At 38.6% G+C, this 14955-nt stretch overlaps 1 protein-coding gene across 2 annotated transcripts in view; it reads left to right on the top strand.

Moving 5' to 3' along the window:
- MTREX (Mtr4 exosome RNA helicase) overlaps nt 1–14955 on the top strand; it is a 116777-nt gene that overhangs the window by 48446 nt on the left and 53376 nt on the right. For both annotated transcript variants that reach the window (XM_019013314.4, XM_063700745.1), the window contains exons 15-16: nt 2746–2871; nt 10901–11051. In XM_019013314.4, the coding sequence (XP_018868859.1) occupies nt 2746–2871; nt 10901–11051 (277 nt within the window). The remainder of the gene's footprint in view (nt 1–2745; nt 2872–10900; nt 11052–14955) is intronic.

Raw genomic sequence — 14955 nt, 5'->3', positions numbered from 1 at the left:
TGGAATGTAGAGAGTCAGGGAAGAAGGCTCTGTGGAGGAATGGGGGGTAGTTCTAGAATTAACTGTCCCAAAGGGTCCTGAGGCTATAGAACACTCTTCAGCCAGCACTGCTGCCCCCACTTGTTCTGGGGAAGAGTCAAAGGGTTAGGGAGACAGTGAAGGCCAGGTTCTGTCCTTTCTCCAACTCATACCAGAGCAGTTTCCCACCAAAATGAGTGTCAGTGCCAGACCAGATGCCTCATTCAGGGAGTCACAGACAGCCCCCTGTGCCACCTCTACTCTTGTCACACATGGCCCAGGCCCATGGCGAGGAGTGGGGCTGCTGAAGGCACAGAGAAGGAAGTGGTGGGACCAGACATTCTTCACCTTTTGCTTGCTGTATAGACCTATTTCCAGAGAGGGTAACAGTCCTAGATGGTACAGCAATGAATGGCCAGGCTGAGATCATGCTGTGTCTGTACCAAGCCAGGTGGGTCAGCCATTGTACTGTTGGCTGGTAACACAAGTTTGAGTTACCAGCTCACGCTCTTGCATGTAACTCAGCTTGGAGCCTGTCAAGTGGCTTTAACACGTGGACTGGGTATATTTGGTGCTCTGGCAGTGTGAGGAGGCACATTTGAGGAGGTTTTGGGAGATGAACTGGTGCAGATTCTTCGTGGATGAAGAGGCTGCCGTGTTTACCACCCACAAGTGTCTCAGGGCCTGCAGTGTAGTCATATGAGCTCCAGGGTCCGCTGTCAGCAGGCAGTCAGTGAAATCCTTAGCCAGGTTGGACATACTGGGTAGCCAGGGCTCATTCGAGTAACTATACTTGTCTCTGAGGCATGATTGTTGTCCCCAAAGGGCATAGTGCTACTCAGCAGGATGTAGACGATGATGCCTGGGACCCACACGTGCACTGAATGGTGTAGTACTTGCAGGCCAAAACCTCTGGGGCAGGGTATGCTGGTGTGCCATAGGTGGTCTTCATCAGGCCTTTATAGTTGTTGCTGTTCTTGCGGGCACTGACCAGATTGAAGTCAGTGATGATGATCTTGGAGTCAGTGCCTGCATGGTGGTAGAGCAGACTGTGAAGCTTGAGGTCTTGGTTTGTGATGCCCAGTGCATGCAGATACTGGATGCCATCTAGCACCATCTGCAGCATTCACATGGCGTCATGCTCAGTGAAGGAACCCTTGGTGATGATGTGGTTGAACAGCTCTGTGCTAGCAGGGATCAGTTGTATCAACATGTATACATGCTCCTGCATCCTAAACACCTCCACCGGCTGGACAATGTTGGCATGACACACCTGGTGCAGCACACACAGCTCTGACTCCCACACCTCCTACCCCTCCTGGTACTTGATCTCAATTATCTTGGTGTATGCTGCCAAGTGGCTCAGTGCTCCATGCATACCACTTGGCAGAATCTCCTTTGCCAATTGGGGTCTTCATGTCATACTTAACTGTGATATATGGGTTGAACTTGGCCCTGTATTTAGCCACCCTGACTGTGTGATCACAAGCGAGGCTCTTCGTGGCCGGTATTGGGGACACTGTGCATATTGACTGGCTGCTGGAAACCTGCCTGCCTCTATGATGAAGTGCTTATACATACCACTCTGAGTGCCACTGAACAGCTGCACCTTCTTGACCAGATCCAGCTAGACATCGTTGGATGGCTTGGGAAGGACCTTGCTTTTCCCTCAGCCCATCATGGACATAAAGGCATCTTCTCCAGTGAGGCTGGTGGGATCTGTTCTGTAGGCAGTGTTCCATCTATACCTCATACAGGCAGTGGGCTTTCAGCGTCTCAGCAGCTCTGCTAACCATGTCTGAGCTAGGACTGCCACCACCATCCTCAGGCATCAGCATTGTGACCTATAGTGGTTTTTAACTCTTTTTGAGTTACAATTTTTTAAAAAGAATCTGGACCCTTTCCACAGGAGAAGAGTACACATGCACTTACAGAAAAAACTTTGCCCAGTGTTGAAGTGGTTCAGTGGTGCCCTGAAAGCCTGTATACAGGTGGCTTACTAACCTTCTTCTATCAGGTTGTTCCTGGTGACAGACGGACTCAACCAAACTCCAAGCATACATACCAAGAAAATAGGAGAGAATTTCGTTTTTTCCAAAAGCATGAATTATAGTCATCTCATTTTGCAGATTCAGAAAGTTAATTATGATCAAGTCAGAATTGATACTTGGTTGAGTTTGAGTCATCGCATTCTTAGATTTTGCTGTTTTCGCTGGGCGTGGTGGCTCATGCCTGTAATCCCAGCACTTTGGGAGGCTGAGGCGGGCGGATCACGAGGTCGGGAGATCAAGATTTTGCTGTTTTCCAGAATATCCAGCTCAAAGGTATTTTTTACTGCCAGTGAATTAGCCAATATTTCCCAGAAGCTGTCATATATTTGTAAGCATAATTAACAGTAATTGGCTTACGTGGAAAGCCAAAATTTTTAAAAGCCTAAATTTTAGGCTTTAAATTTAGATTGAAAGCATAAATTTTCGATCCAAAATGATAATAAGTCTAAAATTTAGTTTTGTTATGTCAGTGTGATGTGGGTTTGAAACATTATTCTCACATGTTTTGCATTTTTGTGCTTTGACTTTAACTCTTCTAAAACTTCATGTTGTTTTAATCATGTTTCCTTTCTTAGGGTTTATAACTTGTTATAAATTTTACAAAAAGAGAAATTTTAAGAATATGTTTTTTACCAGTTTTTTTCCTAAACTCTGAATTTTAACTATGTTCATTCAGATTTCTTCTGGTGAATACATTCAGATGTCTGGTCGTGCTGGAAGGAGAGGAATGGATGATAGAGGAATTGTAATTCTTATGGTAGATGAAAAGATGAGCCCAACAATTGGAAAACAATTACTTAAGGTAACTACATTAAGATTGTGTACCTTTACCAAGAACTCCAGAAATATACTTCAGGAGCCATTTCAGAATTGGTTGTGTCAGTCAGACACCTAAGTGAAATGAGTTAAAATACTGAAACTATCTGGGCTTGGGAAGATGGAAGGGTGTGATTACTCAAAATACTAACATCTCGTATCCTACTTCACCTAATAGGTGGAGAGCAACTCATGTAATGGATAGGGTGTGAAGATCTCCAGAGACGTCAGAAATGTTTACTTTGTCCTCCAAATTTAAGAAATCTCTTAATTTGACCCATCCACTGCACAAGTTGTTCTTTACCTGGTAGAACAGGAAGTGGGGCACGTGATTGATAATCAAGTGTTTTGGGCAGGCAGTGAGCTTCCTCTACCTTTGCAAGCGCAGATAGCTTAATAGGTTAATTCAGCAATCTGCATTTACGCTTTACCCTATTGATTATAAATATCCCAATCAAAAAGGACACATTTTAAGCTTTATTGCAGATTAGACTTTTATTTTGCTTGCTTAGTATTTGTGCTTCGGATGGTCTAGGATTTTGTTTTGAAGAGCTTCTCAAGGAAGTTTGGCCTGGTTGCTTTTTTTCTTCTTATCCATATAGAGAAAAGTGTTAATAAGATAGGAAACTTTAATTAAAAACACAAAATTAATTGCCAGCTTATTAGCTACTTAAAAGTAGCTACTTCAAAACATGTTAAGACACACTTAGGTCAGTATCTATGAAACAGATTGTGTGTCTAACTTTTTAGACTTGGGAACTTTGTGGAGAATTTGAGATATAGTCATAATGAAGCTTGGTATGTTGAAGCAAAATTGATGAAGGTGTGTATATCTTTATATGTCTTTACATGAGTGAAGACAAAGCTTGTCTGTACATATTCATAATAATCGTATGGTGTCTTATTTTCAACTTTAGAGATTAACACTTGGAAACCTCTTTAGTGCTTCATGAAAGGAAAATTAAACAAGGCTGAAAATTTGTATTTTTATTCTTTTCTCTAATTGTGCCAGATATAGCACATGCTATTTTTCTTTCCTTGTACTGTGTGTGTGGAAAGAACAGAATCGGATTGCCACATTATGGGAGGTAATATTTTAATGACAGCATCTGGTTCCTTTAGTGCAGAGTTTTCATTCCATTTACTTGACGTTTCTGGATTTGTTACCTTGTAAGTGTAAAGATCTGTCACCTTTCATTGCATTTTTAAAATTAACTTTTCTAATAGACTTATTGAGCTATAATTCACATACCATACAAGTCACTCATTTCCATGGTTTTTAATATATTCATAGAGTTTTGTCACCATCAACACAATCAATTTTAGAATATTTTCATCAATCCAAAAAGAAACCCCTGTACCTATTAACAGTCACTCTTCTTTCTTCACAAGACCACCCCTACCTCAAGCCCTAGACAACAACTAATTTGCTTTCTGTCTCTATGGATTTGTCTGTTGTGGACATTTCATATAAACAGACTCATATAATGTGTACCCTTTTGTATCTGGCTTTTTTTCACTTAGCCTAATGTTTTCAAGTTTTATGCATGTTGTAACATCTATGAGTACTTCATTCCTTTTCATTGCTGAATAATATTTCATTGTATGGGTATGCCAAACTTGATCTGTTCATCAGTGGATGCACATTTGGATTGTTTCCATGTTTTGGCTGTTGTGAGTAATGCTGCTATGAACTTTTTTTTTTTTTTTTTACAAGTCTTTACTTGAATATGTGTTTTCTTTTCTCCTGACTGTGTACCTAGGAATGGAATTGCTGGGTCATAGAGTAAATCTATGTGTAACCTTTTGAGGAACTGCCAGACTGTTTTCTTTAGTAGTTGCACCGTTTTACATTCCCACAAGCATTATATGAGGCTTCTAATTTCTTTACATTCTAGCCAGCACTTGTTAGCTGCCCTTTTGGTTAATAGCCATCCTTGGGGTATGAAGGAGAACATTTCACTTTGAATATTATACAGTTTGACTGATTGAAAGGAGTACCTGTTTTTGTGTCTGCATTTCTAGGCATATTTCTTTTATCAAGACTGGCATACAACCTTTTTCCTCTAGGTTTTTTTCCAGGTGGTTTTACTATCATTAAGGAATTTATAAGTAACTTATTCAGTATTTGTAACAACTAATACTTATTGAATATTCAATATGTTCCAAATGTTAATTACAATAATTATGTTATTATCTCCATTTTATAAATGGCATACAGAGGTTAAAAAATTTGTCCGGAGCTATGTTGTTGTTAAATGGCAAATCCTGCTTTTGAACTCAGGCAGTCTGATTTCAGAGTTTATGCTTCTAACTACTATATGGTACTGCTTCTCAGTACCTCTTGCAAATAGATTTTTCAACTATTAGTTTAAACACAATTTGACATGAGACAACAGTTTGTTCTTTGATGTACTTAAAGTAGATAGGCTAAAAAATAGTCATGTCAGGTATATTTTCTTATAGGCAAAAATAATTGATCATTCTTAAGTAATTTCAGAACTTTAATAGAAGTACTGAGTACTTAAAGTCATTTTCTCAAAAATTAAAATACGTAGCTTCTTCATAGTCACCTTATATGTAGAAATAGTACGTTTACTTTATACATTAGTATAATTCAAGTCTATTTGTCATATTTAATTATTTTTCCTATTGGTGTTAGAAACATGGCAAAATACATGTGTTTGTTGCTGGTTGGAGCTTTCAAAATCTCAGTACATTCATACACACACACATATTTATATATTTGAGCATGTAAATAATTTAATGATTGTGAATTTGAAATATTTTAATAATTTTTTTCCTTCATTTTTATGGCTTGAGTAATTTTTTAACTTGGTCACTGCAAGCGATTCTCCTGCCTCAGCCTCCCAAGTAGCTGGGATTATACGCACCTGCCACCACGCCCAGCTAATTTTTGTATTTTTTTTTAGTAGAAACGGGGTTTCACCATGTTGGCCAGGCTGGTCTTGAACTCCTGACCTCAGGTGATCTGCCTGCCTCGGCCCCCCAGAGTGCTGGGATTACAGGCGTGAGCCACTGCATCCAGCCTTTTTTTTTTTTTTTTAAATAGAGACAGGGTCTCCCTTTGTTGCCCAGGCTGATCTCGATCTCCTGGGCTCAAGGGATCCTCCTGTCGCAGCCTCCCAAGGTGCTAGGATTACAGGCGTGAGCCACCATACCCAGCCTTGTTGTTGTTGTTTGTTTTCTTTTTTTGTTTTTGGTTTTGGTTTTTTTTGGAGACAAGGTCTTGCTCTGTTGCCCAGCCGGAGTGCAGTGGTGCAGTCTCGGCTCACTGCAACCTTGACCTCCAGGGCTCAAGCGACCCTCCCACCTTAGCCTCCCAAGTAGCTGGGACTACAGGCATGCACCACCACGTCTGGCTAATTTTTTTTTTTTTTGTATTTTTTGTAGAGACAAGGTTTTGCCATGTTGCTAAGGCTTGTTTTGAACTCCGGGCTCAAGTGATCTGCCCACCTTGGCCTCCCAAAGTGCTGGGATTACAGGCATGAACATCGTGCTGGCTGGCTTGGCGAATTTTTAAAGGAGCAATAGAGAAACCTTTTCAACTTTTCCAGTCCTGCTATTGTTGAAGTATCTGCTATTAGCTTAAACAGAATTTGACATAAGGCAGCAGTTTTTTTGGTTTTTTTGTTTGTTTGTTTTTTGTTTTGAGACAGTTTCTCGCTCTGTCACCCAGGCTGGAGTGCAGTGGTGTGATCTTGGCTCACTGCGACCTCCGCCTCCTGGGTTCAAGTGATTCTCCTGCCTCAGCCTCCCAAGTAGCTGAGATTACAGGCATGTGCCACCATGCCCAGCTAATTTTTGTATTTTTAGTAGAGATGGGATTTCGCCATGTTAGCCAGGCTGGTCTTGAACTCCTGACCTCAGGTGATCCACCCACCTTGGCCTCCCAAGGTGCTAGTATTTCAGGCATGAGCCACCACGCCCAGCCAAGACAGCAGTTCTTTTGATACATTTTTGATTACTTGATATGAGCTATAAAAAAAATCAGTTTTCATAATGTGTGTTCAAATGAAAAGTTGAGTAAATGAGAAAGTGTGTATTATTAAACAGCCTTTCAGAAAGACTGGTGAATGCATCTTTTATTTGTTAGCAGTTAGGTATTATATTTTTCCAGTATAACTAGAAGAAATACATGCTCCAATATAGTGCCCATATTTTCCAAAGAATGTAAAAATATCACAGTACTTTGAGTAAATGTTATTATTGGTTTTATCAAAATAAAACCATTTCTATAATTTCTGAAATTACTAAATAAACATACTAGTTACTTAGAGTACATAAAGTGCTCATTTCAATAGTGTGATACTTCTAGTCAGTGGTGTGTTCTTTTCAACAATGAATCAAATTTTCCTGAATTGAAGGAAAAATAATTTTGACCTTACTGGTTATTTAAATTATTTGTAAATTTAAGAAGCACATACCTATTCTATTAAAGTTAGTTCTGTAACTGTACATAAGATAACAATGTACAGGCCTTTTTTGAAGAAGTGGGAAGACTCACATTTATTTATTTCTTCATCTTCCACCTTTATGGTTCATAATGCAAAACTATTTAGCCTGTTAATTTTTAGAACTACTTGCCTAAACGAACCATATATTCTAAAATGTAAGAGATCATTATATTAGTATTTATAAAATATTACAAAAGCTTTTCTAGAAAATTGGTATGTTTGGCTCTCTCAATCTTAGTATCTTTTCAGTAAGCAAATCGGCAAAAAGGAATTCTTCGAAGTTTTCCTGGAATCCTTCAAAGTTTGCATAATGTCTTTATCATTGGTTACCTGTCTTGTTTCAGTTAAATTTTAGGTGATCCTCTTATTAGGCTGTCTCTTGATACATTGTTTTAGTTAACTGATCAAATTAAATATGTAAAAAGAGTACTTGATCAACACTTAAAGAGTTCTTATATTTTTAGTAATATGAGGGATGTATTGGATTGATAGGTATATAAAATAAGTTCCAATATGACTTGCCCTCCATGAAGACTTTAAGCCTAGATACTCCTAGATTTTAGCTCCTATTTGTTTAGTCTTGGCAAGTCCCTGCACCTCTCTAAGCCTCTGTTTCTTGTTTAAAATGGAGACAGAAAACTGTTATGAATGTTGTGAATTGAAGATTTAGTATTTATTTAGTACAGTGAGTGGCATATGCTAAGCCCTCAGTAAATGGTGATCATTTCTAAACTTAAGGAATATATCTACATTCATGTATAGAAAGCAAACAGGAAGCAATATATGGCCCAGTGCTAGAATATAAGTTCTGATAATTCTAGTTCAGGGAAATTTGAGATGATTCCAGACTAGATGGTTGTGGTTTAAGGCTTTATGGAGGAATGTAGGTGGGGCAAGCTCCAAAGGAATGGAATCAGAGTGGGGGTTACATTTTAATTTTCATGGCTAAAAAGAAAGAATGATACTTTAGGAAACAGGAGAGGCTTTAGCATCGAGAATTAACATGTATTTGGATTTCTTAGTTTTGCTAAAACAAAGGATTTGTGTGGATACTTATAGATGAGAGACGTAAGCTTATTAACTTGATTGCTAAATTGGGTGTTCAGTTCTGAGCCTCAGTATTTTCCATTTTTACCCTTTTCTTTAGAAAACAATAGAGTTTACAACATGTCCAGTACACTTCTGTGTGGTGTGTGTTTGAGAAATAAAAGTTTCTTAACACACTTCTGCTATGATGTATTATGTTATTTTCCATTCTATTTCGTTGGGGGAAAATAAAATGAAATTTGGTATAAACTATGAAACTGATTTCAGTACCTACAGGGACTTTAAGTAATCATATATTATTGCTGAGTAGGGTAGTATGTCACAGCGAAAGCATGTTTAGGAAGATTCATCTGGCAGCGGCAAGTCAAACTGGAAAGGACATTGAAACGAGAACAGTTACGATGGTAGTTATAGTAATCTAGGTGTTAGGATGGTAGTTGTCATAATCTAGGTATGATTTGATGAACCTTTGGACTAGAGTGGTGGCAGTGGTAAAGAAACAAAAGGACTAATCTAAGACAAATTGAGTAAATAGTCTGCAATAATTGATTAAAAAGGGAGAGATAACGCAGAATAAACAAACTCCTAAGCTGGAATTTAAATGAGTAACTCATTAACCATCAATATATGTGAAAGAGAAAGTTGGTCAGAAATGAGGAAGAGCAAGAGAGAGAAATTTCATTTTAGATAGTATAGTGATGTTATTTATCATCCAAATTGGGATACTGTCAGAGTGAAAGAGGGGACTATTAGTCATTACACTGGTACAGCAGGTGTAAGTTGGAACTATGCTGGGCTTACTTGGGTAGAATGTCAAAAAGCCATGTTGAGTTTCAGGTGACTGAGAATTTACGTGGGTGTTTGTACAGCAGTTGGGAATATAGAAGCGGAGCATGGGGTTAGAAATAAACATTTCTTATATTGAAACCCGAGATTTCTTGGTGGACATAATCATAGAAGAAAAAATAACAGGAAAGTCTGCAAACAATGTGTTTGCAAAATTATAAAGTAGCTGAAGTTCTTTAATCTCTCTTTTCTCCAAGAATCTGGTTTTCCTACTAACTTCACTCCTTTTGGCCCTATTTTTAAGGAAAGTGGGTAAAGATCAAGGTTTTAGGGACTTACTAACTATCCCCCTAAAGTACGTGGCTCTTGAGTTTTCAGGAACTAAGAAATATCCTTACGTGAGACACAGATGAGAAGTCTCCCCTTTTTCTGCATAAAATCCTGACTGCATACATTTAAAATTCTGGATTTCATAAGGTTGTCCTGTGGACTTCAATTTAAGAACCCAGGAGTACTCTAAGAGTATTTGTGTATTTTGCTGTGCCATTTAGAAATATGTGGCCTACATAGTGATACTGCACTTCTAAATGTTTCTACATGTATCCTCCGAGAATTTGGTCATTCTCTTATTTAAATAACTACACAACCATTTTCATACTTCTGAAGCATTTTTATTAAAATATACTTCTGAAGGCCCGGGCGCGGTGGCTCATGCCTGTAATCCCAGCATTTCGGGAGGCTGAGGTGGGCGGAGAGGTCAGGAGATCGAGACTATCCTGGCTAACACAGTGAAATCCCGTCTCTACTAAAAATACAAAAAATTAGCTGGGCCTGGTGGCACGCTCCTATAGTCCCAGCTACTTGGGAGGCTGAGGCAGGAGAATTGCTTGAACCTGGGAGGCAGAAGTTGCAGTGAGCTGAGATCATGCCATTGCACTCCAGCCTGGGCTACACAGCGAGACCCCATCTAAAAAAAAAAAACAAAACTTCTGAAGAGACACTGTTGAAAGAGAAGTTTGTGTGTGAAGGAACTATTTTGGATATAAACCTTGTGAGTTTAGGTTGCATTATTCTACAATAAAATTCTACAGTATAACTTATTTTACAATAAAATATTTTATACTGTCTAGTCATTAGTCTAGCTCTTGAGTAACAGCCACAGTTAGGAAGACAAAAAGGAATTAAAGTGTAGATAAAGAATAGTCTGCCTATAATCCCATCATTTTGGGAGGCTGAGGTTGGAGGATTGAGCCAACCCAGGAGTTCAAGACCAGTCTGGGTAATACAGTGAGACCTCTATCTCTACAAAATAATAAAAAATTAGCCGGGGATGGCGGCACATGCTTGTAATCACGGCTACTCGGGAGGCTGAGACTGGAGGGTTGCTCGAGCCCAAGATTTCAAGGCTGCAGTGAGCAGCCTTGCAGTGGGGGACCACAAAGAGCAATCCTGTCATATGCTTAGAGGGCAGAGAGCTACACATTTGGCAAACAGTATTTTAAATACTTTCGTACTGATTTTTTTTTCCCTTCACTTTCCCAAAGACCCGTGGTTTTATTTTATATTGATTAACTAAAGGATAGAACTAATACATTTCTGTAGTATTTCTTAATGTAGACTGTTATTGAGCATTATAGTAGGTTAAAGGTACTTGTGTAAATTTATTTGGAAAACTACAAAATTGACATTTTTTTTCTCTCTTAGGGCTCCGCTGATCCTCTAAATAGTGCTTTCCATTTGACCTACAACATGGTTTTGAACTTACTACGTGTAGAAGAAATTAATCCTGAGTACATGTTGGAAAAATCCTTCTACCAGTTTCAGCATTATAGAGCAATTCCAGGAGTAGTAGAGAGTAAGTATAAAATACCGTAACAGAGCTTAGTGTAGCTAGGAGACTGACTAGCAAAATGTCTGCATTATTGGCTGCTTTGGCTTTTGTTTTTGTAAGGTAAATTTTGGTTCATACGTAATGGACTGCACAACTGTAGTCTGGTCATTGTAACTGAATAGAACATTTCAAAATGAAGGAAAGAAAACCCTGGCAGGAAACTTTTCTATAGTTGGCTCAAATTTAGTATAATTCTTGTCTTGTGCATATATGTCATATAACTCATGGTCCTGAATAATGAAATAACACAAAGCCTAGTATATTAAAACTTGACCTGTAAAAAGCACATGCGGCTGGGCGCAGTGGCTCATGCCTGTAATCCTGGCACTTTGGGAGACCGAGGTGGGTGGATCACAAGGTCAAGAGATCGAGACCATCCTGGCTAACATGGTGAAACCCCATCTCTACTAAAAAAAATACAAAAAATGAGCTGGGCATGGTGGTGGGCTTCTATAGTCCCAGCTACTTGGGAGGCTGAGGCAGGAGAATCACTTGAACACGGGAGGCGGAGGTTGCAGTGAGCCAGGATTGCACCACTGCACTCCAGCCTGGTGACAAAGGGAGACTCCGACTCAAAAAAAAAAAAAAGAAGCACGTGCATATTAGCCTTGTCCTTTCACCATTTCTCATTATAAAAGAGTGCCCTGGCATAAGCCTGTGAATGTTTAGGGAAATATAATGCTTTAACTTGGATTAGAGTTTAGCTTTTTGGAATTTTCAGTTCTTAATATTAAGGTAATGCTTATTAAAGCACAAAAAGTAAATGTCCTATGGTAATTATGTTCAAGTGGAATTGTACATTGATTCTTACCTTAGAGGGTAGTGTGACTGATGGTCATAAGAGCTGATTAAAAGCTAAAATGGAGGCAACGATTTAAAGTACTGGTTTTCACTTGAATGTGAAAAAGAATAAACCACTGGTTTGGATAAATCTTATAAAAATATTGTGCGTAGTCATCGTAAAAAGGAGAAAGAAAATGTGACAAAAGATAGAGGAAAGTTAAAATTATTTGTAATCTCACACAGAAATAGCTACCCAACCACTGTTAACACTTTGGAGTTTTTCTATTTTGTTTCACAAATAAGTTTGCTTTTTAAAGGCAAAATTAGATGTGGAGTTTTTGTAATAATGATACTGGTAATGATAATGCTTATAATTAATATCATTTGTTAAATATTTACCTTATGCCTAGCCTTTTATTAAATGCTTTGTATTTAGTGGCTCATTGATTCTGACTTTTGAAGTTTTAATTTCGGCCAGGTGTGGTGGCTCACACCTGTAATCCTAGCACTTTGCGAGGCCTAGGGGGGCAGATACTTGAGGTCAGTAGTTCGAGGCCAGCCTGTCCAGCATGATGAAACCCCATCTCTACTAAAAATACAAAAAAATTAGCCGGGCATGGTGGTGGGCACCTGTAATCCCAGCTACTTGGGAGGCTGAGGCAGGAGAATTGCTGGAACCCGGGAGCAGAGGTTGCAGTGAGCTGAGATTGTACCACTGCACTTCAGCCTGGGCGACAGAGCGAGACTCCATCTCAAAAAAAGAACAAAAAGTTTTAATTTCAAGAAAGCATGATTTTTAATGACTGAATAATGTTTCAATTTAATAACTATCATGATTTATTTAACAGGACAAATTGGAGATTCCTTTCTATCATGAGTATATAGGACAATTCCACTCTTATTTTACTTTATTTTAGATGGGGTCTTGCTCTGTCGCCTAGGCTGGAGTGCAGTGGTACGATCACAACTCAGTGCAGGCTCAGTTGATCCTCCCAGCTCAACTGGACTATAGGCATGTGCCGCCATGCCTGGCTAATTTTTGTATTTTCTGTAGATACAGGGTTTCACCATTAATAAAGTGATGAGAATAAATGTAGTAACCTCTCTAATTGAAAAAAAAAAAATCGAAGATGACAGACAGTTTCTTAAAATGTGAGCTGGATGATCTCAACACTCACCTTTAGTAAATTTCCATAAGCAGATTTTTGAATTTTTTTTAAAAACCTTATAACATGACCAATGTATAATTTCAAATCATATTACATTTTATTAATTTCTTGTAAAAGTTATTAATAATGTCCCTTGTTTGGCTGATAAACTGGTCTTAGCAAAGAGATAGAAAAGTATGATTCTAGTCTCAGAGAAGTGTATTTTTAAAAGAGCTATAAATCCCCTTCTCCCACCAAAAATTGTATTAATAATAAATTTTATTTTATTTTATTAAAAATAAAATTAATAATAAAGATGAACAAGGTTTAAATACACTTTGGATTTGAGTGTGAATTAAGGAGGTGTTAAAATCAGATTAGTACTTAGTATTACTTTTACCTTATGGAAATTTCAGATGCTGTCATTGAAACAGGTGTAAGATTACAAGCTAGTTTAATACTTAAAAAAGGAAATTAAAGTATTCCTCCTAAGCAGTTAGCACAGTCATGCATGAGTAGGATAATTATACATACACACACAGCTAGCAGTTAGACTGTTTTGGAGACTGAATAACCAAGTGAAACAGAAGTGTGTATTGGTGCATCTACCTTTGTTTTGTTTCTTTTTCTTTTTACATTCTGATAAGTAGTAAATTACTTTTTAAAAGCATCCCTGATACAGTGGAGGATAGAGGGAAAACTCCCAAGTATTATCCCGTTTTTTTAAAGCCTGTTTTCTGACTTCTGGCTGGACCCAGAGATTGTTCAGTACGACTTAGAGCAGGATTCTACTACTCACTCAATGAACTTAAACATTCCACCATTTCTCTGAGAAATTAAAAAGAAAACCTTTTACCTGAGGAATGGGAGCCCCTTTCAATTTTCAGGCCAAGAAAGTCATTTAAAATATAACCGAAGTCAAGTCTCAAGTCTCCTACCCTTGGAACTAAATAATTGCCTTTTGAAGCCACTGTATAGCCAGTCACTAACCCGTGTTATTTCTTTTTACCAATGAGAATTCCTGACAGCTTTTGTAATCTAGCCGCTCTTCTAATTCATCCCTTTTTCTTTTCTTTTTTTTTCTTTTTTTGAGACGGAGTTTCATCATTCCTATTGCCCAGGCAATGGCAACAATGGCACGATCTCGGCTCACCCCAACCTCCACCTCCCAGGTTCAAGTGATTCTCCTGCCTCAGCCTCTCAGGTAGCTGGGATTACAGGCATGCACCACCACGGCCAGCTAATTTTGTATTTTTAGTAGAGACGGGGTTTCTCCATGTTGGTCAAGCTGGTCTCAAACTCCCAACCTCAGGTGATCCACCCACCTTGGCCTCCCAAAGTGCTGGGATTATAGGCATGAGCCACTGTGCCTGGCCCTGATTATCCCTTTTTCTTTAGAAATTGGAGCCCCTCTTTTGTCTCTAGAGCACTTCCCGAACTTAGAAGTATATCTCTGGCTGCAGTCCTCAGCCTTGGCCCGCATAAACTGTTAATCTTGCCTCGGTTTCTTCCATTTAGGTAGACATTTCCATCTCATGTCCTCTGTCTTCACAGTCCCCAGCTTTTGTGTTTTGTTTTTTCAATGTGGTTCTGACTTACCTTTTAAAAGGATTGTGAGTAACATGATCTTTGCTCACTGGCATTGCCTCTGTATACTTATATCTACTTGGAATTTAATTATCCCTGCATTTCTCTACCTCTGGTTTTAAAGGGGCAGGCTCTGTTTTTCTAACTTCCTGAAACCAGTAAGTAAAAATACTGTCAAAAGTATAACATACTTTTTAATGGAAGAGGTAGGAATTTGAGTGATGAAAGAGAAATAAGGGAATGAAACACCTCTAGTACAGTTTGCAGAGCTGAGTGTTAATGATCAAACAGACCATGTAGTGTGAGAGAATACATCCTGAATGGAGTTCATTCCTATTTTCACTCATTAC

This window comes from Gorilla gorilla, chromosome 19 (genome assembly GCF_029281585.2).
Source record: "Gorilla gorilla gorilla isolate KB3781 chromosome 19, NHGRI_mGorGor1-v2.1_pri, whole genome shotgun sequence".
Classification (NCBI taxonomy): domain Eukaryota; kingdom Metazoa; phylum Chordata; class Mammalia; order Primates; family Hominidae; genus Gorilla; species Gorilla gorilla.
This window is presented reverse-complemented; position numbering and strand designations above follow the sequence as displayed.